At 45.0% G+C, this 23,107-nt stretch overlaps 2 protein-coding genes across 7 annotated transcripts in view; one reads left to right on the plus strand and one right to left on the minus strand.

Annotated features, from left to right (window-relative positions):
* Nucleotides 1–433: 433 nt before the first annotated feature.
* Nucleotides 434–13,019, plus strand: ZDHHC23 (zDHHC palmitoyltransferase 23). 5 transcript variants are annotated; one of them, XR_015554432.1, is made up of 6 exons: nucleotides 434–600; nucleotides 1,126–1,396; nucleotides 3,817–4,527; nucleotides 6,348–6,515; nucleotides 7,841–8,100; nucleotides 8,394–8,495. XR_015554432.1 is itself a non-coding variant. In XM_087439619.1 (5 exons), the coding sequence occupies exons 2-5, from the start codon at nucleotides 1,254–1,256 to the stop codon at nucleotides 8,659–8,661; spliced, it is 1,281 nt and encodes a 426-aa protein (XP_087295745.1). In that variant the 5' UTR covers nucleotides 436–600; nucleotides 1,126–1,253; the 3' UTR covers nucleotides 8,662–13,019. The 5 variants fall into 5 exon arrangements, 4 of the variants coding, with proteins under 4 accessions (XP_087295745.1, XP_087295742.1, XP_087295743.1 ...); XM_087439619.1 differs by lacking the exon at nucleotides 7,841–8,100 and having other exon boundaries at nucleotides 436–600; nucleotides 6,357–6,515; nucleotides 8,394–13,019; XM_087439616.1 differs by lacking the exon at nucleotides 7,841–8,100 and having other exon boundaries at nucleotides 437–600; nucleotides 8,394–13,019.
* Nucleotides 13,020–13,592: 573 nt separating this feature from the next.
* CCDC191 (coiled-coil domain containing 191) overlaps nucleotides 13,593–23,107 on the minus strand; it is a 71,633-nt gene continuing 62,118 nt past the window's right edge. For both annotated transcript variants that reach the window (XM_087439615.1, XM_004436616.3), the window contains 4 exons: nucleotides 22,840–22,983; nucleotides 18,758–18,910; nucleotides 17,669–17,814; nucleotides 13,593–15,306 (listed from right to left, as the gene is read on the minus strand). In XM_087439615.1, coding sequence (XP_087295741.1) covers nucleotides 15,162–15,306; nucleotides 17,669–17,814; nucleotides 18,758–18,910; nucleotides 22,840–22,983 — 588 coding nt within the window. In that variant the 3' untranslated portion in view covers nucleotides 13,593–15,161. The remainder of the gene's footprint in view (nucleotides 15,307–17,668; nucleotides 17,815–18,757; nucleotides 18,911–22,839; nucleotides 22,984–23,107) is intronic.

Consider the following 23,107-nt stretch of genomic DNA (forward strand, 5'->3'; position numbering starts at 1 on the left):
TTGCGGTGGAGATCTCCCCACGCCCGTTGCGGCGTCGGAATGAAGGCTGCCCGGGCCACGGGGCTCACGTACTTTGGAAATCCTGCGGGCGCCCGGGGTTCCCGCACTTCCGTCTCGGCCCCTCCCCCGGCCCGAGGGCTTTGGAGCTGCCCCGCCCACGCGCCGCCCGCAGGCACCGGCGGGGCGGGACTGGGGTGCGGGCCGGCCCTGCGCCCGGCCGCCGGGACCCGCGCCCGGGAGCGCGTCCTCGGCCCTCGTGTCCTCGGGCGCCGGGGCCGCGGGCGGGGGAGGGGCTCGGCGGGCGGGGATCCCCGGCGCCGGGGGCGGGGCACCCGGAAGCGCGCGCGGACTTGGGGCGCCGAGCCCGGCCGGCCGGGGGCGGAGGGGACGGCGCGGGGAGGCGGGCGCACCGGCCCGGCCGCCGCGGGCTGTGGTCACAGGTGGGCGGGCGGAGCCGGGGGCCCCGAGACTCCCGCCGTCTCGCCGGCAGCCCCGCCGAGCCGAGATCGGGAGACGCGTGCGCGCCTCTGGAGGAGCCGAGCCTTGTCCCCTCCGCTCCTGCCTCTCCGGCTGCGGCCGCACCTCGGCCCCGGAGCGCAGGTAACTTCCCTCCCAAGGTCATTCTTCGGGCGGGGCGGCGCTCGGGCCCGCCCACGGCCTCACGATCGGCAGGGCGGAGAGGCGCGCCCTGCGCGGGGCCGGGGCAGCCGAGCTGGACGGCGACCCCGAGCGCTGCCCGGGCGCCGACTGGCTTCCTGGAGCCGGGGGTCCGGCCCCTGCTGCCGGGCGTGTCCGCCGGCGCAGCGGGCACCCGCTTTGCTCTGCCGGCAGCCCCGAGGGTGAGTTTCCCCCGCGCCCAGGCTTCGGGCGGGGACCGCCCGGCCTCCCCAGCCCGCGCCCGCAGGTGAGCGCCGCCGCCCGCGCCCCGGCTGTCCCGGGCGGCGTGGTCGGCTGTCGCCGTGGGAACGGCGGGTGCCCAGACGGCGCCTGCCCTGGATGGGAAGGGGCGGTGAAGGCGGCTCGGAGCCCCGAGAGCCCCGCAGCTCTCTGTCTGGCCAAGCCGAGCCACAAAAGCCTGGATAAAACGGGACCCCCTCCCCCTCTTTCTCCTCTTTGATTTCTCAGGCGTCGGCGGTTAATCAGAGAGGCGTGGATGTGTTTACAAGATGTGACTTGTGTTCTTTCCACCGTTACCTTCTGAGGGCTCTTACGCCTCATGGTGACAGGTGGATATCGTGACACAGAAAAGCAGTATGAAGCCAGTGAAGAAAAACAAAGCGGAAGACCCTGAATTGGAGCCCCTGTGCTGCTGCGAGTACATAGATCAGAATGGGCAGAAGAACCACGTGGCCGCCTGTTTGTGTGATTGCCAAGATCTGGACGAAGGCTGTGATAGGTAAGAGCTGGGTGTTTCTTGGCCGACCCCTCTGGCCCTTTTGAGAACTGCTGTGTCCACGTTCAGCTTAGCCATCCAGAACGCTAGACTTGGCTCTTGATTCTGTTTCCAAGGGTCTAAAACTGAGAGTTGTCTTGTGTCAAGTGTGAGGATTTTATAAAGATGAATTACTCAGGAGTGCACAACTGTCCAGCTCAGTTTACTAGGACGTTATTATTTTTCATTTAAAGGGAGAAGATGATGGAGAGAACAGGCAGATAAAGGGAGAGTAGGCAAGGTAAATGTAGAAAAAATAAAATGCAGGCCAGCAGAATCTGTAAGTTTAAAATAAACGCGTTAGTACTAGAAAGTTCCTACATTCCCAGTGGCCTCAGCCTTTAGAGACTGACCTCTTGAGACTGGACTGCACCTGGCCACAAAGGGCCTAGAGGGATGAAAGATCGTTTTCCTGTTGTTGGAATTTATCTCACCCCTGGTTTCTGGGGAGGAGATCCAGGCTTCTAGAAGGCACCTCCCTCCCCTGGACTGGCTGTTCTCACCCTGAGCAGCAACACCGTCTTGATTGATGCTATTGTATTTGGCTTTTATTTTCACCATGATCCCAAGAGATGGAAATTACTATCCAAAAAGATAATTTTGTACCAACCGGTACTAACCTGGTTTTTATCCATTTTCTAAATAATTATATATTTAAAAATTATTGTCACATGAAAAGCATAATCCTGGAAGAATAAGGATGTTGGAAACTTGCTTTTCTCAATACCAAAAACTTCTAGTTAAAAAAGTCGTTGCAATGGCAAATTGCAAACTTAGTGCTTGGTGTGTTAATCTAGCCATGAAGAGCATTCTTGGGAACCACTGTAGTCTAGTACCAACCTTGCTTCCTGAAGACCCCATAACACCTTGTAATTCTTCCTTGACAGTGTCTATAGTCTTTTGTACAGGTGTCTTTAAATATAGGTTCTTTAGACTTAGTCTAAAACCCATACTGAGAAAATGGAGCCCTTTGTGCTAATGAATGGAGAAATGATGGTGTTTCCATAACCTCTATCACTCAAGACCAAAGGTCGTCTTTAACCTTCTAATGCATCCTCCCTCCCAGCCCTTGAGACCTGGGCTGTCCCTGTCTCTGCTCTCTCCATACCCTTCTCTGGAGATAGACTCCCAGCATTGCCACTGTCTGACTGGTCTGTATGACTTCCATATGGTTATCTCCCACTCACTTCCAAGTTCTAGCCCAACTATTTTATTTTTCTTTTGCTGAGGAAGAGTCGCCCTGAGCTAACATCTGTTGCCAATCTTCCTCTTTTTGTATGTGAGCCGCCCCCACAACATGGCCGCTAACAGACGAGTGATGTAGGTCCGAAGGGGAACTGAACCTGGGCCGCCGAACTTAACCAGAAGGCCATTGGTGCTGGCCCTAGCCCTACTTTTTTAAAGATTTTATTTATTTTATTTTTTTCCCCCCAAAGCCCCAGTGGATAGTTGTATGTCGTAGCTGCACATCCTTCTAGTTGCTGTATGCGGGACTCGGCCTCAGGATGAACGGAGAAGTGGTGCCTCAATGCGCACCCGGGATCCGAACCCGGGCCACCAGCATCGCAGCGCGCGCACTTAACCACCAAGCCACAGGGCCGGCCCTACTTTTTTAAATTGTCTAAAATCAATGTTATCATTCCTTAAACCATTCCTTTCCTTACTAGCATAATTGTGCAAAAAAGAGAGCAATACCACGTGTTCACCAAGCTCAGCCATTTGATTCATGCTGGTTTGATCTCCACTCTTCCTTGCGCAGACCCCTGCCCCTGCCGACCTGGTTTACTCCCTGGGCACAGGACAGCTTTTGTGCTGCACACCTGTGTCTCCACTGGAACACCTGCCTCCCTTTCTCTCCAGCCATACAAGTACTAGCCAGCCATCGAGGTCGAGCACAGATCCCACCTTTCCCACAATGACCCCTCTAATGACTTCCCCCGGAAGTGTTCACTCTCCTCTGAGCACGCCTCGTGGTGTTTGACCATAATAGTTCATTGGGTGGTTTTGCTGCTTTGTCACACCTAGTATTTCTTGAATTCCCATGTTGTGTTGTCTTCACGACTAGATTATGGATTTTTTTGAGAATCTTATGTCTGTACACCTACCCAAGTCTAAACAGTACTTGTGTGGAATATGTGTGTATTCCTGTGTGTTTGTTTTGTGGAGGAATAGTTTTAACTGTTCAATTTCTAAACATTATCTTCTCATTTGTATTAAAAAATGATATATGAACCTGAAAAACTTGTGTTTAGCAGTGAGAAAGTAGAATGCTTGGCCCTTGGCCTCTTCTGTCATTTATCCTGCTGTTTGGCCTACAGTGTTCAGTGGTTTTGAGTTCCACAAACCCACATGAAGTGTCTTCTCTTTGTGCTCTTTTTGGATAGATGGATTACGTGTAAATCTGTGCAGCCAGAGACTTGTGAAAGAATCATGGCTACCATCTCTGATCGCCTCCGAGTTCCTTGGCTTAGGGGAGCAAAAAAAGTTAACATTAGCATCATCCCCCCGCTCATCCTCCTGCCCGTCCTTCTCTGTGTGGCTTCCTGGCACTTCCTCCTGGGGGTGGTGGTGTTGACTTCCCTCCCTGTGCTGGCTCTGTGGTACTACTACCTCACTCACAGAAGGAAAGAACAGACTCTGTTTTTCCTGAGCCTCGGACTGTTCTCTCTGGGCTACATGTACTATGTGTTCCTGCAAGAAGTGGTCCCCAAAGGGCGTGTGAGGCCCACTCAGCTGGGTCTTCTTACCTGCGGGTTATTGCTGATACTCTTAGCCTTGTACAGAGCCAAGAAGAATCCAGGCTACCTCAGACGTCCAGCAAGCAATGACAGATCTCTAAGCAGCAGCCAGATGGAGTGCCTGAACACAAAAGGGCAGGAGAAGACCAAAGGGTCCCCTGGGCCAGAGTCGTCGGGCGGTCTCAACAACCGCACGCCCAAGGATGACCTTAAGGGCTCTTCCCGGATGTTGGCAGGAAGCCCCACCAAGGTGAAGGAAGACTGGTGTGCCAAGTGCCAGCTGGTGCGGCCAGCCCGGGCGTGGCATTGCCGGATCTGTGGCATCTGTGTGAGGAGAATGGATCATCATTGCGTCTGGTATGTTGGAGAAATTTTGAGGCTCGCAAAGTGTAAATTCACGTGAGACTCTAGCTGTGTTTGATCCTGGTGCCATCCTGAAATTTCTCTCCTTCCCAGCTTTACACCTTGTAGATATTTGTGGGCTGCTGTGATGTTCCCACTTAGTCATCAGGTTTTCGGGTTTCACAAATTTAGTTCTTCAGTCATTTCCTGAAGGGGTTTTTTTTTTTTTTTCTTTTGGCTGTTTTGCTTTTCTCTTTTGAGCTGCTCCTCATTTATCTTCTCCTTTCTAAAAGAAAAGTATCTACAGTTGAATGATTTTTAATTGATCAGAATCAGTATAGGCGTATTTCCCTGTGCTGTTCCTTTTGAACACAGAGCTCAAGAAAGTGTCCCTGTATTTTTAGGTGACTCTTTTGTCCTCTCACCATATGTCCTTGATCATTTTGATGCTACCAGTGGTTTCTAGTCTACATTACTGAATTAAGGGCCTGCCAGATAACTCCCTATTTGGTTATTTGCAGAGAGATGGGCTTTTTTGGTAGCCCCCAGCTGGCCAGTGACAAATGAGGACACGTAAGGCCCATGAGATATGAAGTGCAACTTTTAAAAATAATGTTGCTAATTTACTGAGTAAATCTATAAACTAAGGGAGGTGTAGTTAATTTGGATATGAATGCTGTAAGTCGTATGTTTGCAACTGTATTGCTCTGAAGGCAGTCGGGTCAATGAATTATGCTTTTTATGGCGAGGATTCTGGTCCTGGAGCGTACCCTCTCCTCAGAAGGGGACGTGGGAGAGGGTGAGGGTGCAGAAAGGCCAGGAGGGCATCGGAGTGGGCCTCAAGTGCAGGGCTCAAGTATAGGGACAGCTTTTTCCTGGGGTAAACAGGTATTTTCCTTTTTAGATTTCCCACTTCTGTGTCTTCGTCATTTATTCACGCGTGCGAGCGTGTGTGGGTGCGCGTGCACGTGTGGTGGCCCATTTACAAGTGCGGGTTTGCAGAGGCCCTGACAGCCCCGTCTAAAAGATCGCTGCCCGCTGGGGCCTCCCTGTGTGCAGTGGGCAGAAGGGCCACCTGTACATCCTGCCCTACAAATGGCCGTGACACAGACCTCTTTTTACCTGATAGGTAGTCAGCATATTATCGGGTTCCACATACACACCGTGTTTCTAATCTCTTTGGGTCTTTTTATTAATACATATATTTAACATAGATTTTCCCATACTGAAATACTTCTGATTTAGCTTTTTTTAATTAAGGTCATACTGGCTTATCACGTGTAAATTTCAGGTGTACATTGTTATATTTCAGTTTCTGTGTAGACTGCACTGTGCTCACCACCAATAGTCTAGTTTTTATCCGTCACCATACATATGTGCCCCTTTATCCCTTTCGCCCTCCCCCGATCCCCTTCTCCTCTGATAACCACTAATCTGTTCTCCTTATCTATGTGTTTATCTTCCACATCGTTTTTAAGTTTTCATAACTCTGACATCACTCTTTCCTTATTGTGGTGATTACAGTGTTAATGCTCTTCATAGTTGGGTAATAGACTTCACTTACCTCTATTTAGAAAGATTTCTTAGCCAGGTTCTGCTTTTTACTTAATCTAGTCCTTAAACTAATGATCTGATTTCACTTTGGAAAGAGCAGAGAATACAAGACTATATCTCCCAGCGGACAAGTTTTTAATTCCCTAAAATTGAAAAATAAGAGAACTTTGTAATAAGTGAAATTCACACTCCCTGTTTTAAAAGCTTTCTGTATTATGTGAGTTACAGAGAGACCTTTTTAAAACGTGTTTGCTTTTTTCTTCCCCCCGTGCTGTTTTGAGGATAAATAGCTGTGTCGGCGAATCAAATCATCAAGCATTTATACTTGCTCTTTTGGTCTTCTTGCTCACCTCGGTGTACGGGATAACGCTGACACTGGACACCATTTGTAGAGACAGAAGTGTCTTCACAGCTCTCTTCTATTGTCCTGGAGTTTATGCAAATCACAGGTGAGATGTGGGTACCACAGCGCCGGGGCCCGCAGAAGAGGGAATGGATGTTGCCGTTAATGTAAGGGGCTATGATTTGCTGCTAGGGTAGGAGTTCTCAACCAAAACACGGGACAGGCTATGGGGCTGCCAACAAAAATTGTGCGGTGGATAGGTGTACTTTTCTAGGGTGATGTCCAAAGGATCGTTGACCCTTAAAAAGTGAAGAACTAGTACTCTACAAGTAGGACCAGGCTTAGTGAGGGACTTCCAAGGTCAGATGACTGTCCCATGCCCTAGGTAGCAACAGTGAAACTAAAACAGTCAACTAGCCGTCCCTGGGTGTGGATGTGGTGGAACTCCTCACTTTATAGCTGCTTTCTGGTGCTTTTTAGCCCAATCTTAATTGACTGTTTCTGACTGTTGTGAAGTGCTCACAATCTCTATAACCTCTCTTTTCTTTTCAACCTCCATGGATTTTTCCTGTTCTACTTCTTTTTAATCACGACTCGTGATTACTATGGTATCTGGGTCAGAATTTCCTTCAGCCTCGTTAGGTTGGGGCACATCTATATCGTGAAGCTCTCCAGGTTTTGGCAGAAGCTGGGATTTTCCAGCTTTGGCCCCGGCCACCACCCCTGCCCCCCGAATGCCACGGGCGCCCCTGCCTGTTCCTTGATCCTTCTCCTCTATGGTTTTCCTGTGATGTGGGTGCTCTGTGGTCCCCAGTCTGAGCTGGGGCAGCTCTGCCCCTGTGATCCTTTTCTTCTCACTCTTCGTTTTCAGAGCAATCCCTGCTTTATCTACATAGTACCCTGTGCAGGTGATCTGTGAGTCTGTGGGCGGTTCTCCCCACTGCCATTATAGATCTAGACACTGATAGGCATTATGAGAATAGATTGGTCCTCCTCCTTGGGATAAATTCATTTTCTCTCTGTATTGAGAGTCTTAGTAGTTGTGAGATTCTTCAGTAACACCGTGGGTGATAAATGTCTTAGAGCATGTCTGTACGTGACTAAGCAGGAGTGTTGTGAACTTTCTGTGGGCCTCATAAACGACATGAGGAACACAGTCCTGCCGTTGCTTCTCACCGCGCTGCCCAGTACAGGCAATTCACGCCTCCTCGCTGGGCCTTGACTTTCCTCATCTTTATGGTGACTTAATCATCTCTGAGGTCCCTTTCAACTTAACAAATGAAGATTCTGAATGAATTTATTTCCAGCTAACTCATTTGCAAATGTTTGAATGAAAATAACCAATTGGCAGACATTAATCACAGCCTCTCCTCACAGTCTTATTAATAAGCTGAAAGCTTTGTTGTTCTGTGTGATTCTGTTTGGCTTTAGGAAGCTGAATTTGAAATGTGATGGTGCTCCTACATATCTTATATGTAAAGGGCTTCCAGTATTGGGGGTTGTCTTGTGTTCATCGGCACTGGACTGAAGAGAACGGAGATGAATAATTGTAGCGCGGTTCCTGGGTTCCCACCCACAGCTGCCTTGAAGACATTTATAGAAATCTCATGGCACCTGCATTTCTCCTATGAAGAACGGTTTAGGAATTATTCATTCATTCAACAAACAGATTTTGAATGCTATTGTGTCAGGTACTCTGTTGGTTCTGTGGGGGATGCAAAATGCCAAAAACAGTCACTGCTGTCCTAGTATAACATACTAGAAAAAGAGGTACCGATAATTATAAAATGAAACAGAACATATTAAGAGTCAGAAGTTAAGCAGGTTATTGGCATTCCAAGGATAGAAAAGTATCTCCCAGTTGGGATGGGGAAGGTGCCAAAGTCCTTAGTAATAAGTACCACATGCGTAAAATGTAGAATGGTGACAGCCTTCTGAATGTGAAAAAATCAGCAGCCCTGACCGGCCGTTTCTCCCCTCCCAGTTCGGCTCTGTCCTTCACCTGCGTGTGGTACTCTGTGATCATCACTGCGGGCATGGCCTACATCTTCCTGATCCAGCTGATAAACATCAGTTACAATGTGACCGAGAGGGAAGTCCAGCAGGCCCTTCGACAGAAGACGGGGCGCCGGCTCCTCTGTGGGCTCATCGTGGACACAGGCCAGTACAATAGGGGCTTTCTGCGGAACTGGCTCCAGTTCTCCACCCTGGGCACTCACCCGTTCCATCACCCTGCTGAGGACATTGTCTGAAGTGCCTTCTGCGCGGCCCTGAGGGGTAGCCCTCCCTCTGCTCCCTCCCGCTGTACACTTCAGTGTCCACGCAGGATGTCGTTTGTATCCCGTTTCTTAAAGGCATTATAGGGCCATGCTCAGGGTTGGAGACTGGACTGGGGAGAAGTTAATATTTCTGATTTCACAACTTAAGAGATTTTTATATCGAAGCAGTACAAGGAGAGCCATTCTTTTCCAGTCACCTTGTTAACTCAGTCACCTGAAGCTGGAAAGGATGTGGATTGCTAATGCACACATTGATAGAAGCAGCTCTGTCCCTTAGTATGGGAGGAAGGCTTTGGATTAGGATGGGTTCTAGTCTGTCTTTGAATTCCTGATAGCCATGTGACCCTTAGTCATGTCACTTCCCCGAGTCTCAGGTTCACCTGGAAAGTGGGGTACTGATGCCTGCCCTGGCTGCCTCACAGAGCGGCTGTGAGGATCACGTGAGGGATGAGGGATATGGAAAGCACTGACGAACAACTAAAGCACCTGAGAGGTATGAAGTATTATTAGGAAAATCCTAAGACTGAGAAAAATGTTTGTGAGTCAGAACATCGAAGCCAATATTAGAGTAATCCGTTCTCAGCATTTCAGAGTGAAAAACAGATCCCCAAATAACGTGTTGTACAGTTAGGGGAATTTCACTCTCTGAAGTATTAGACATTAACTACTCAAACAGGGTAGAAGATGACCAGATGGATTTCCGCTATCATCTAACCTTGAAAGGACAGTTGATGACAATTTAAAGATAATTATTGCTAGTATAATATACAGTGGTCATGAGTTTAGGTGATGAGTTCTTTAACTTACTTCTTACATATTTATTCTGTTTGGATTTCTGTAAACTCTAGTAGGCATTAATGTTTCCCCTCTTCCTATGACTCATGTGGTAAGGTGCTAGCACACTGGTAACTGGCTGGAAGAGGAGAAGAGACACTCCTCTGTGGAGTTTGACTCTCTTTCCTGGGTAGGGTGGCTGCTAAATATCAAGGGCTTGATTTTTTTGTTTGTGTAAGTAATTCAAATGCTGTCAGGGTACTAAGTTGCAAATACCAGTCTTCTGGCATTCACGTTATTCTGGCATGAACTCTTTGAGGAGATGATTGACATCTTCCCACTTACCTTGCACATTACTTCCATTCACCTTCCCCTGGATAAAAGTATCTCCCTAGGAGAGAAAAAGCAGGGTACTGAGGTTTCCACTCATTAATGGATTACTGTTCTTCCCTAGCTCTTCCTAAAATATCAAATGGTTTCTTTAATCATATCTCAAAACTGAAAATGTATAAAGGATTAAATATTTATATAGAAGGGTCTATTCTGCCATAGAATTAAGATGAGGCAATTTCAGATGGGGAAAATACCCTCTTGAAATATTTGGTTTTGTACATGTACTTTTTTTTTGCAATCCCAAAGATAATTCACGAGTCCTTAAATTTGCCTTGGCTTATAGCTTAATATAGGGAAAATATTGCCAGCTTTTTGGGACTTTCTCTGCATGCTGCTGTAGCAAGAATGTTGAGAGGAAATATTGCTACTTCCTGCAACTCTACCCTCTGCAGCTGGCACCGTCCCTAGTCCTGCTATTAATCGAGGCTATCCTTGAGACGGGCACCACCTTTTTATACAGGCTTGTCGTTGGTCTCCCCAGAGATGGATTGTTGAATGAGCGATAGGCTCTTCCACTGGGCTGAGCCAAAGAGCCAGTGTGGGGATGTGAGCAGAGGCTGTGGTTTCTACAGGGAAGCCCTTGCCCTAGCCCAGAGTCGAGCAGTCATTTGGAATTAACATTGGATCTGATATAACTAACTCCTTTCTGTATAGGTTTGAGATAAGAGAGAGAGTAATAATGCCAGGGACAGCACATGTAGCCAGAAATCCCTAGCTGTAGTCTCTTGAATGTCGGATGTACAGCCAACTCTTTCTAGCAATTGATAATAAAATTCATAGAAACATTAGTACAGTCAGTAATTTTAGCCTCTTGCCAAATCTTTACAATCAAAATGTGATGTGATGAAGATGAATGGTACCCAGAAGACCAGAGTCATCTGGGAGCATTAGGAATGATCACCATCTTTATAACAACACACCCCTAATAGGCTTACCTCGATGTGGCAACTCCGTTTCCCTCACTTGGATAAGGACTCTTGATATATTATTCCGGCTTACTGGAATTGAGGGGCTTGTTTTAAGTTCCTTGAGAACTTCATGATTGGCAGTTTACAGAAGAAAGCTCAAACCTTTGAAAAGCTCAGGGGTTTCGTGGGGGTAAATGCCTACTGACGTATTTGCACCAAAAGGAGCAGCAGACAAGGGGCTCTCTGTGAGCGGTGTGTCCATAGGCTCCGGGACGTCCTTGGCCTAGACTCCTAGACTCTTAAGCCTTTTTATGATCTGTAGCTGTTTGAAGGATTTTGTCCTTTTAAAAGCCAAGGCATCTGTGAACAAATGAGTCCCAGAGAAACATTTGGTGGTGGCAGCCATGGGGAACTGCCCTGCAAACCTATAAACTGGCAGTCTCTTGGTCATAGGAGCAACCCCTCCCCCGCCCCCCCAACACTGTTCTAGACAAGTGGGTCGCTTTCTCTCCCCAGCATCTTCAGCCTCTGTTAAGAAACATACTGGATGTGGAACTTAGTAAATGACCTACTATATTCTGACCACTGACATTACTGTCATGCCAGTGTGTACTATTCCTGGGGAAGAGAAATGCTCCATTTGACAGATTCAAGGGAGAAATAGTTAAGGATCAGGATTTCATGAAAAGAGAAAAACCCTTCAATATTTAAAATGTTTCTTATGATACCCCAAGAGGCCTTTGTGGTTATAGCTGGGTCCACCCGAAACGAACTGACTATTAAAGCGCCTCTTTGGGAGGTTTCCCTGATGCTGCTGGCGTCAAGCCTTAAATGTGCTTTAGGGACACTGCTCCTCTCTCACCTCGGCCGCCTGTGTGTCTGTTTAGGATACTGTCAATCTTGGCTCTCCAGGTAGTGTTTTCCTTTGGTGAATGAAGTAATTGTTGTCTTCCACTGTACCATCTGCCTCGCAGAAACACTGCTACAAACTTTCTCTTATGCAATAGTCCTTGGTACTTCTAATATTTTTAGCAAGAGAAAATTTTCTATACTAGAATCTTCCACTGCCAGAAAACACAATGCCAGTAAGGTTCTTCATGATACTGACCATCTGCTTAATAGACTATATTTCCTTTGGGTAGGACATTAGCTTTTTATTATAAACCTCAACTAATATAAGCCAAAATGTGACATCTGGAAGCACAGTTTTAACCAGGATGTTTAAAAATTGATATTTTGTGAGGGTAAGGGTCTCTTTAGGTAAGTAGGTTTATATGACTTGCCTTCATTTTAGCCATATTTTGGTACCCTGCATGTTAACAAGGAGAATTTCCTCAAACAAGCAGTGGGTGAGAGAGCTTTGCTTGAGGCACTTGTTTGGAATGCGGTTTTCCCCTCAGCAGCTTGACAGATGTGCCATTTTATATTCAACATGGCAAAGGTGATGCAGGGGGCGAAGGAGAGCTCTGCTTAACTGAATGCTGAACACAATCCAGTGTGTTCTTGTGGATGTTTGCTGTGATGGATACAGACCTTTTGCAAAATCAGCTCAACTGAATCCTGTGGCTGGTGGACAATGATCCCCACTTCAGCTGGCGCTAAGTGTTGCACCGGAGCGTCGGCAGCAGGCCCAAGACTGAACAGTTAACGGAGACAGATTTGTCGGGGGTTATGGCTGTTTCCGAGTTGGGCTTGTGACTTGTTACTGGTCTAGCCTTCCTGATTGCGCCTCTCACTTCTAGAAAATTCCTACTTTAAAGGCAATGCTTTAAAACCAGAGCTAGTCTGTTCTAGTTATTGATGCAGCTAAAATTCTCTGTCTTCAGATGGAGCCACTGAGAAGATGCCACGTTAGAACTTGCTCAGCTCGTGACCCTGTGGTCTGGGTGATCTGATGGTGTGAGTGTTAGGGCTTTTGAGCCTTTTCATTTGATTACATTTCTGGGTCTGGTGTTAGACTAACGGAAACCCAGGAATAGTTATTTAAGACTAAATTTAATGGAACAGGCCCAGCAACGTGAAAGGGGATTTCTGAAGCCAACTCTGGAGGCTGTGGGCTAAACATTTTGCACTCTTTTTATACTTGTATTCATATCCTCTTATCACCTCAGACTTGTATTCATATCCTCTTATCACCTCAGACTCAGACACGGGCCTTTTAAATGGAGGGTTTAAAAAATTACTGCCACTTATGTAAAATAATGTACTGTGACCAAGTTGTTTAAATGGAAAATAAAGTGCTTTCTTGAAGGAAAATAGTTGGTGTTTCTTGGTGTGTTTCCTGAACTCTTTTGCTTTAAGGAAATCCTGCATTTAGCTGGGCTGCCCCTTCTGCCACCTAGATGTCCCCCCCGCCCCATGACCTATGCTGTCCCTGGCCTGAAACCGCCCTTTTCCCGGTGGTTACTTTTCCAGTTTTGTAGGCCAAGGATGCTGCTTATTTGGGCATTCTGTTAGCAGTAACGTTTCAAATCATGCCTTTAAGATGGTCAAGCAATAAACATAGGTCATTTACTAACTTATTCTCCTATGTCTGTCTCTTTAGAAGGTTCTGTCAGTAGATAAAACGTTCTTGCTGGCCCAATCAGAACATGGACTGCTAAAGACTCAGTTTCTAATTGATGCTGGAGGTGAAATAAAAATAAAAGGAAGCTTAAGAGAGAAAACTTAAACTTTATGGGCTTTATTTAGGCCCTTGGCCTGTTCACTTAAGCGATTTACCCTTCCTTATACAGGCTTGGCATTGAAATAAAATTGGTATTTGATTTCTGGGTGCTAATATCAGCAAATATTCTGTAACTGTATTACAGTTAAGTATAAATAGTGATTTAGATGGAAGAAGATTAAATATGAATTATTTTTAGTCCCATTTTCTTTAGTGGCTATTAGTCTTAAAAAGAGTTTTTTTTTTAAACTTTATTTATTTATTTATTTCTCCCCCAAAGCCCCAGTAGATAGTTGTATGTCATAGCTGCACATCCTTCTAGTTGCTGTATGTGGGACGCGGCCTCAGCATGCCCGGAGAAGCGGTGTGTCAGTGCGCGCCCGGGATCCGAACCCAGGCCGCCAGCAGCAGAGCGCACGCACTTAACCACTAAGCCACGGGGCCGGCCCTTAAAAAGAGTTTTTAGGTGACAACTGTATAATTATATTAGAGGAAAAACGTGTGGGGACAGGAACACTGTAGAGGAATGAAGTTCCATTAGGGTGTTTGTTTTGTCATATCTGAATAAATCATCACACATCTTCCACAGAAGAAGGATGTAAGTCATTTTGCAGGTGGTGTAGCTGGATAGCCCTTCTGGGAAGTAAGAGACAATAACAGAATTTACTGAACAACAACACACAGAATTTTATTTTACCAACTCAAATTTTCAACTTCCCAAATAATAGTAGTTACCTCAGGGCTGCAAGGGACTTTCTCATTTTGCAGGGTGCACTCGTCGGCTACTTGAATTTGTTGTAATAAACATGTATTTTGTAATGAAAATTTTTTTTTCTAGCAGCTAATTCTCTGAGACAATTCACAGAAGGGAGCATTTTGTCTGTCAGTCTTTAACACCTTAAAGATTGAAACATTCTTTGAATTCAAGATAAGTACCTCAATATGTAGATCACACTGACCTGAGCACATGAAGACAGACAGACGGAGTGTATTGTTTAGAAGCTGCGACTGGGAGCATGGGCTGACATTTTAGCGAATTGCTGGACTGCCTTGGACAGTCATTAGTTTTTGGGACCCCTTCCTGCTTGTCAGGTGCACTGAGGAGGAGGGTCTTTGGTGCCGCAGTTTCTCTGAGACCAGGCCGTGCTGCTGCCCTTTCAGCAGCTGTGCACTGTACCTTTTGATCCGTGGTTTTCCATCAGCAGTGGACACCAAGGTTGGGGTCTGGCAGAGGCTGAGGGACTAGAAGACTGACCACTTAGGACTCCTTTTGTAAGTACTCACTACTTTTCATTTCTATTTGATTAAAGTTACATTTGTCAGCAATGCACATTGAGCTCTGAGGACACATATTTTCCTTCACAGCCTCAGGCAAGCAAACACTTGTCCTTTTTAAAGTTTACGAGGCTAAAAATACATAGGATACACTGGAACAGTAGAGCTCTAGACTGTTCCTTTGGATGATCCCGCTGTGATAAATGCTCTAGTGAACTGAGCAGCAATCCAAGAGAAATCAAAAAAGGAAGTACAAATTCTCCAAATAATTCCTTTGATCCAAGAAGTATACGACAGAACATAAACCAGGGATATGCACGTCTAGGTGGGTGGAGATAACACACATATTATGGACCAATCGAGAGTCCCATCATACACACTGCACTGGTCTGTGCTCACTGCACACCCAGGACTCCTCTTACACAAGGGCCGAGTATATGACTGCTGGTACGACTGAGTCACGGTGGGGCGAGCAGCTGGAAGTCTGGAAGAATTTCAGCTACCTTCCTCCGGAGTTGCTCTCGCCTTTCTTCTTTGACTCTTTCCTCTTTCATAAATTTTACAAACTTCTTCCATGTCTGAAATGTGATCCGGAGAATCCTCCTTTATTAATAAAGAGGAAAAAAGTGAAATACTAAGGAAAAGTTGACTTTCCATCTGAAGTACATTAAAAACTTCATAAGAATAATCCTTACGTGAATAAAACGTTATAGTATGGAAATCACAATTGGGATTCAGACGGTGAGAAATGCTGTGAAGAAAATAAAGCAACAGAAGAGGACGGGAGTGACTAGTAGGCTATTTCTGTTTTCCCTCAGGGCGTCAGGGAAACCCTCTGTGAGGAGGGGACATCTGAGCAGCACCCAGTGGCCTCTGAGAAGCAGGCCACCAGACAGACTCCTCAGGTGATCTGATCGCAGCCTGTGCCTGTGCCCAGCACAGGACCGAGGGAGCCAGGGCTCCAGCAGCAAAGCCCTCAAGGCAAAGAAATGTGTTGTTAGGCAATTTCGTCGTTGTGCGAACATCATAACGTGTACTTACACAAAGGCAGATGGTATAACATACTCACACCCAGGCTATATGGTGCTAATCTTATGGGACCACTGTCATATATATGGTCTGTCGTTGACTGAAATGTTATTACGTGGCACATGACTGCAGTGTATTTTATAGTTTACAAATGAGATTGAATTAGAATAATGGAGAAGGCTGATAAAGCAAGAAGAGAATGGTTTGGAGTCAGAAAATCTGATTCAGAGTCTAGACTCCACCAAACATTTGTATACCTTGAGCAACTCACGCACCTGCTTGTAGCTTCAGTCTCCTTGCCTGAAAAGGGAAATCCTAACCTGTGCTCCCTCCCCTCTGGCTTACACTGCGCTCAGATGAGACGGTGGTATGAAAGCCCTCTCTAACTGTCCTCTGCCACATCAGGCAGCTGCCCCAATCAATCTCTCAGTCTGTATATGGCAGCTGAGAAACAGAAAGAAAACCGAGGCAGACAGAAAGGATGTTTAATAATAATACATTTAGTAAACAAAAAATAGCTATTGTTTTGGGCCAAGCACTGCATTAAGTGAGGTACTGTTACCTTGTTTAGTCTTCCCGACAAGCCCATATGACAGGTTCTGTGTTATCCTCATTCTACAAAAGAGGGACGGGGAGGCTTCGAAAGGTTAAGTTCTGTGTCCAGGGTCACACAGATACTGAGTCCTAAACTTCAAACTTGAAAGCGCAAGCATTTATTCAAAGGCAAGTCCTCTGAAGACCCTCACTCATTGCCTATTTATTTTATTTTAGACAAAATTAGAATTCACTTGTTTATGTTTTCCCAGCCCACAGATTTGAGTACCTGTGAATTAAACCAGGATGAGCAGGTTTTGCTGGAGGTGGGCACCCTACTGGCAACAAGAATGGAACGCTTTTATAAAAAACAGACACACACACACACACGCACATACACACAAATGAAAAAGCAACCACAAATGAATCTGCGTGTAGTGAGAAAAGGGACACTTCTACACCTACACAACAGTCTTCACACTTCAGAACCTGGAGGCATATGCTCACCACATTCTGCTCATAAGGAAGACACCCAATCACCAAAAAAGGACAGATCATTTGTTTACTCTCAAAGGGAAGTGCATAACGAAATTTAGAACGTTTCTATTCAAAATGCTTAAAATTAGAAAACAAAGAAAAAACTTACTTATATGGAATACCTTATTCCCCAAGGATGCTAGATTAAATAAGACATCACTATATTGTAAATATTAATATGGCATACAGTATGATTTGCTTATATAAAGTTCCAGTCCAGGCAAAACTAAACCATAGCCTTGAAGGCTGCATACTTAGGAGGTAAAAGCAAGAAGCAATGTAATGAATGTTCATCACAGAAGACAGGAGAGCAGTTTACCTTTGTGGGGAAGGGCAGGACTTGTGAATGGGAAGGAGCCTGTACGGACTTCTAGGGGCCAGTAATGTCCCACTTCTTGACCTTGGTGGTGGTGACATGGGTGTCTACTGTAGAGTAATTCATTAAGCTGTATTTGTATGATTTAAGCACTTGCCTATATTTGTGTTATATTTCACAATGAATGTTAAAAAAATTGAACTTAAAAGATAAACCTATAGACTAATAAAGAATACAGTACATTGGCTCAGGTGTGTGCCATGTATTTCACATCATTTTATTCCCTTGCCAGTCCCTATGAGGTAGAGAGGGCAGCCTCCTCCTCTGGCACATTTGACAGATGGTGACCCTGGAGTTCCAGGGGATCACCAGCTTGCCTTCACCCCCGTGGTCAGTAGGTAAGCCGGGACTCCCACCCCTGCCTGGGATCTCCCAGTGCCGGCTCTCCTAGCCTCCATCACGTCTTTTCAGACAGATTCTAGGCACAGAATACATTGCAGAGCAATTGTAAAGTCAGTGAGTGCATTTCCATAGAGATGGAAACCTCACCTGTCACTGTGCTCCACTGCAGTCTCGTGCTTGCTCTGAGCATCCATCTTGGCCTCCTTGACCAGGTTAAACCAGGCCCTGAAAATCTTCTTCTGAAGAAAATGTACCCATAGTTTTTGTACTTCTTCCGCCAGATCGGTCAGGTACTGGGGGTGAGGACAGGAAAAGAAGTGAGACAAATAATATCACAGACAAAGACTTAGAGCAAATAAACTGTACAAAAGAGAGAGAATCGACACAAACACAAAAGAGAGGAACCAAGGACCCTGGAGGCATAAAGAGAAAAAGGTAATGTGGCCATTAAGATAATATCCTCTGTAATGTAGTAAAATAAAATAATGGAACCGAGGGAGTAGAAACAGTTATAGACTGTGGGGGTAGGTTTCTAGTAAAATCACTTGAGCAATTGTGGGACAAGAAACAAGAAGTGAGTATAAAAACAAAAGCTGATGCAATGATACATTACAGTTTATAGAGATGAACACTTTCTGTGTGAAAAGAAACAAGCTTAAGATTTTATACTAACAAAAAATTGATTCGCGCAGCAATACTCACTATAGCCAAGACATGGAAGCAACCCAAGTGTCCCTTGACTGATGATTGGATAAAGAAGATGTGATATATATACCATGGAATACCACTCAGCCATAAAAAAGACAAAATCGTCCCATTTGCAACAACATGGATGAACCTGGAGGGTATTATGTTACGCAAAACATAAGCCAGAAAGAGCAAGACAAACACCTCATGATTTCACTCATATGTGGAAGATAAACCAACAAATGGACAGATAGAACTGTTTGGTGGTTACCAGGGGCAAGGGGGGTGAGGGGTGGGCACAAGGGGTGGAGGGATGCATTTATATGGTGACTGACAAACCATAATGTACAACAAAAATTTGACAATAAAAAAAGTAAAAAAAAGTTGATTTGACATTTTCATATTCATTTTGAAGCAATGAATTGGATTGACTATTCTATATTGTTCCTGAAAAAACATACTGACTATGGACATTCTGGAGTGCGTCTAATTTCCTTATGTGGGGTTGAGCAGAGAATGTATTTACAGCTCCCTTCCCTGTGGCCTCACCTGCACCCAGCTCCGGATGACTCTCCTAAGCAACATTTGGGAATAAAGTTGATCAGCCTGGGCCGTCTTCCTAGCCAGGCTTTCCTGACTAAACCGGAACCAGGTCAGCAGGCATTTCCTCTGTAGGGCCAAAGAGTGATGTTCTTCGGCCACCTGGACAGTTTTTCAAATGAGAAAAGGAAGTTATTCCTTATATCTTAAACCATTTAAGGAAACACACATCACTTTGGCAAACGATGCTGTAAACGACATGTAGGCAGTTACTAGAAAGGACAATCTTAAGGACGTTCAGCCTCCATCCTAAAAGCTTTGACTACTCACCCTCTTATATGGGGCTTTTAGCTTCACATCATGCACAGCCTTTCAGTGCTGACTCCCTGAAGACCACAGTGACTGGCTGGTTATTAGGGAAATGGAATAAACCACCTCCACAGCCATGAGTTCACTTGCACCATGTTTTGAAGTGGGTGGCTGGCAACATTCTCAGTTTGTTCTCCTGCAGCTTGGACAGCAACTCCATCACAAACTCCTCTTTATTATGTACTTAACCACTTTCTAATTGAGGAAATGCCAATCCTTTCAATTAGTTTTGTAGAATGAGCTGTCACCAGCATTGAAATTTAGACATTATCAATAAACTGTAAAACCATTTGATAGAAAAATAACACGATGAATAATTTAATGTCTTACCAACTTAAAAGGCTCAGAGCATCATTCTATCAAAATAAACATAGAACTCAGGGTTCCTAGATTTAAAAAAGTAACTGTTAAATTCTTTCAAGAGGTAGGAGGGAGGAACCGTTCTCTCTCAGTCCTCTCCAGACAACTACACATTTTTCTAAGACCTGTCTAGCTACCCAACACTGTGAATTGATTGACCCAAGCGAATCTCTTGGCAGTCACACTTACTGGCCACAATGACCATCACAGGAGGTCTCTGTGGCACTGAGACCGCTGCCTGTCCTGACTCAATCCCAGCCTGGGAGCCAAAAGGCGAGAGGAGAGGGAAGCACACGGCCTCCTGCCCTCCCTGCTCTCTGTCCTCTGAGAAAAGGGAGAGAACCAGGAAGTAAAAGAGAGATTATCACAAGGTCCCTAAGAAGTTCTGACAATGGTTGCTGGAATAAATGGCATATAGCACATGTGAGTTTAAGAGAATGAATTTAAGGGAAAATGCTAAATAACTCTTCTGAAAAAATGTTATAAACAAGCCAGGAACTGTTTAACTGGACGCTTCTTCTTTCTTAATTTTTTCTACCCCTTCCTGGAAGCCAACTCTGATGGGTGAAGAAGCTACCTCTTCCTCTTACTGTCCCCAGAACTCTTTCTTTTACTTCTTTTTATTTTTTTACTTTCAACTGGTGGTTGGCATCTACACACACCTCTGTTTCCTACACAGCTCAAAGGCATGCCAGAACCCCAGGATTCTGGGAGGAGGGGGTGCTGAGCTCCATTCTAGCTTTGTAACCAATGCGCTGTGTGACCTTAAGCCAGTCAGTTCTCTCTAGGGCTCAGTTCCCTTATCAACAAATTGAAAGAGATGGAGAGGAGTGCTAATGTTCTAAAATTCTATTACCCTGTTTTGCTGGCTGAATAGTGGCCCCTCAGGGATGGCCATGTCTTCATCCCTGGAACCTGTAAATGTTACTTTACATGGTAAAAGGGATTCTGTAAATGTGATTAAGTGAAGGATCTTAAAATAGGGAGATTATCTTGGATTATATGAGAGAGCTTTAAATGTAGTCACGAGGGTCCCTATCAGAGGGAGGCAGGAGGATCAGCTGATATCAGTATGATATGTGAGGGTGAAAGCACGAGGTGAGAGTGGTTCGAGGAAGGGGCGGTGAGCAATAGAATGCAGGCAGCCACTAGAGGCTGAAAAGGACAAGGAAACAGATTCTCCCCTCGGAACCACCAGAAGGAGCTTGCCTTGCTGACACTCTGACCTTAGCCCAACAAGTCTGGTTTTGGACTTCTGACCCCCAGAATTTTAAGATAATAAATTTGTGTTGTTTTAAGCCACTAAGTTTGTAGTAATTCGTTATTATAACAGCAATAGGAAACTAATACACTTGTTATAAACTAGAGAGATGATTTTCAAAATGTGGTGCTCAGACCACTTGTGTCAGAATCCCCTGGGCTACTTTTAAAAAATGCAGATTCCCTGACAACCCCCCAACCCCACCCCCATCCCCCACTCAACAACTCAGACCTACTGAGAATACCTGGAGGTGGGACCAGGAATGCGCATTTTTATAAGTGCTCCAGATGGTTTTATGAATAGGAAAGTTTGAAAATGCTGGTTTCAGATCTGTGTCTTCCTGTTTTTATTTTAATTGGGTTTTTCTATATCTAAAGCCTATAATTATCATTTTGAGCCCAAATTCTTATTTCTACTTTTACATTCTTATGAATACATTTTTAAAAATTTAATTTGGTTATTTACCCATAGATTCTATTTTGTTTCTAAATTTTATACCTTTCTTGATTTTACTCAGTCAAAAACAAGGACCAAAAAAGAGGAGGTGATAAGAATATAGTGTCTTTCCAATGCCTGTCTGCTCTTCCTTTGCGTATTAATAATTAAAAACAAACAAAAATATACACAAAAGCCAGATAAAACAAAATAAAACTAGGAGCATTCAACTGGACAGCAAACTATCTGATATGACCAGTCTTAGTGGTAGTATATTGTAAGAAGCAAATTTCAAATTTCATTTCCAGATTCATTTATTCAGGGGACTAAGGAGTCAGCCCTCCCATCTCATTACTAGGAAAAAGCCAAAGCAAATGGCTTGGGGCACGGATGGGTCCAGGCCTCCAAACAGGGTGGATCCTGTTGCCCTTAGGCCTGACCACCACAAATCAACTTCCTCAGTTGGTTTGGAATACTCAATAGTTCCAGAACCACTGGTAAGGAGACTAAGGACAAAAAATCAGAGACAGAGAAAAAAGAGTGAGAAGGGCATTTAGGGAAGATGAAAAGAAGGAAAGAAAGTGTGAAAATAGGAAGAGAACAAAGATAATGAAGGGCGAACAGACTGGCTAGGGAGGACAAAAGCAGCCTAAGTCACATTCACAGAGGAATAACCTGTAGCATTACTCAATTTAGCGGGACTCTTATGATACGAAGCATTATTATTCATCTTTAATCTCGGTTTTCATAACCAAAAATGCTAGTCTTACTTTTCAGTATTAACCTGGCCAAATGTGTAAATAACAGTGGTCATAACTGGTATACATTACTGAACTAATTATTAAATAGAATTCTAAATATAACATTTTATCTATTTTGAGCTTCTTGATCATTTAGTTGAATGCCCTGTTGTGTGCACTGGATAAATCTGAATTTCCATGGTATTTGATTTCACATATCTCCACGTGGTAGAGTGGATTACTCTCCCCTGTAATAGGATTATACACCCTTGTGATTTCATAGTGCCTCCCAGGTGGGGCTCTTTCTCCTCTCAATGGCCCTGAGTTTGGCCCCATGACTTGCTTTGGCCAAGGGAATGTTAGTGGACAGGACACAACCACAGGTTTCATATGGGTTTACGTAATTGGGTTTGGCCTTTGTGCCTCAGACATTTGCCAGGTGAAAAGTATGCCCTGGATAACTGCTGGAGTCAGAAAGAGAGGCTGTGGAGGGACCTGAACCCAGTCCACAACTGGCTCACAGACACGAGAGTGAGAAACAAATGCCTCAGTTGTAAGCCCCTGACGTTTGGAGGCTGTTTGTTATGCAGCTTTATTGCAGGAGCAACCTGACTAATATACTCATGGTAATTATTTTTCTCTTTATTAAACACTGCTGAAATTGAGAGAGGCCTCTATTCAACTTACCTTGGAGGTCTCTAACCAAAAATTTACTCTAGTTTTTTTCCAACCTATTCAATTACAGAAGTCTTTCTCTACCTTGGAAGACCAAATCTAAGTTCTTATCCAAAACAAATAAATGCACACACTCAATTCATTTATCTTTCTGGCTTTTAAGTCACCAAACAACCCCAAAGCCCAACTGGGTGTTTACCCTATTTGAAAAGTCCATCTCTAATTGTGGGGATTAGAGTGTGACACTATACCTGGATGTTTTGCTTGCTTTGCATTCTCAACCTCTTCCAAGGCTCCAGACCTTTTTTTCTTAGCAAGATCCTTTCATAATGTTCTTTGGCTATTGCTTCCAGCTGCTGGTTCCTCTTAATTCTCTTCTGCTTCTCTAGTTCCTTCTGGAAAAAATAAAAACGTAAAAATGCTGAGGAGGGACCAAGATGGCGACATAGGAGGCTCCTGAACTTTCCTCCTCTCACAGATGCCCTGAATGTACAGCTACGCAGGAAGCACAATGAGCTA

This window comes from Ceratotherium simum, chromosome 15 (genome assembly GCF_057802395.1).
Source record: "Ceratotherium simum simum isolate JZ-2026a chromosome 15, ASM5780239v1, whole genome shotgun sequence".
Taxonomy (NCBI): Eukaryota; Metazoa; Chordata; class Mammalia; order Perissodactyla; family Rhinocerotidae; genus Ceratotherium; species Ceratotherium simum.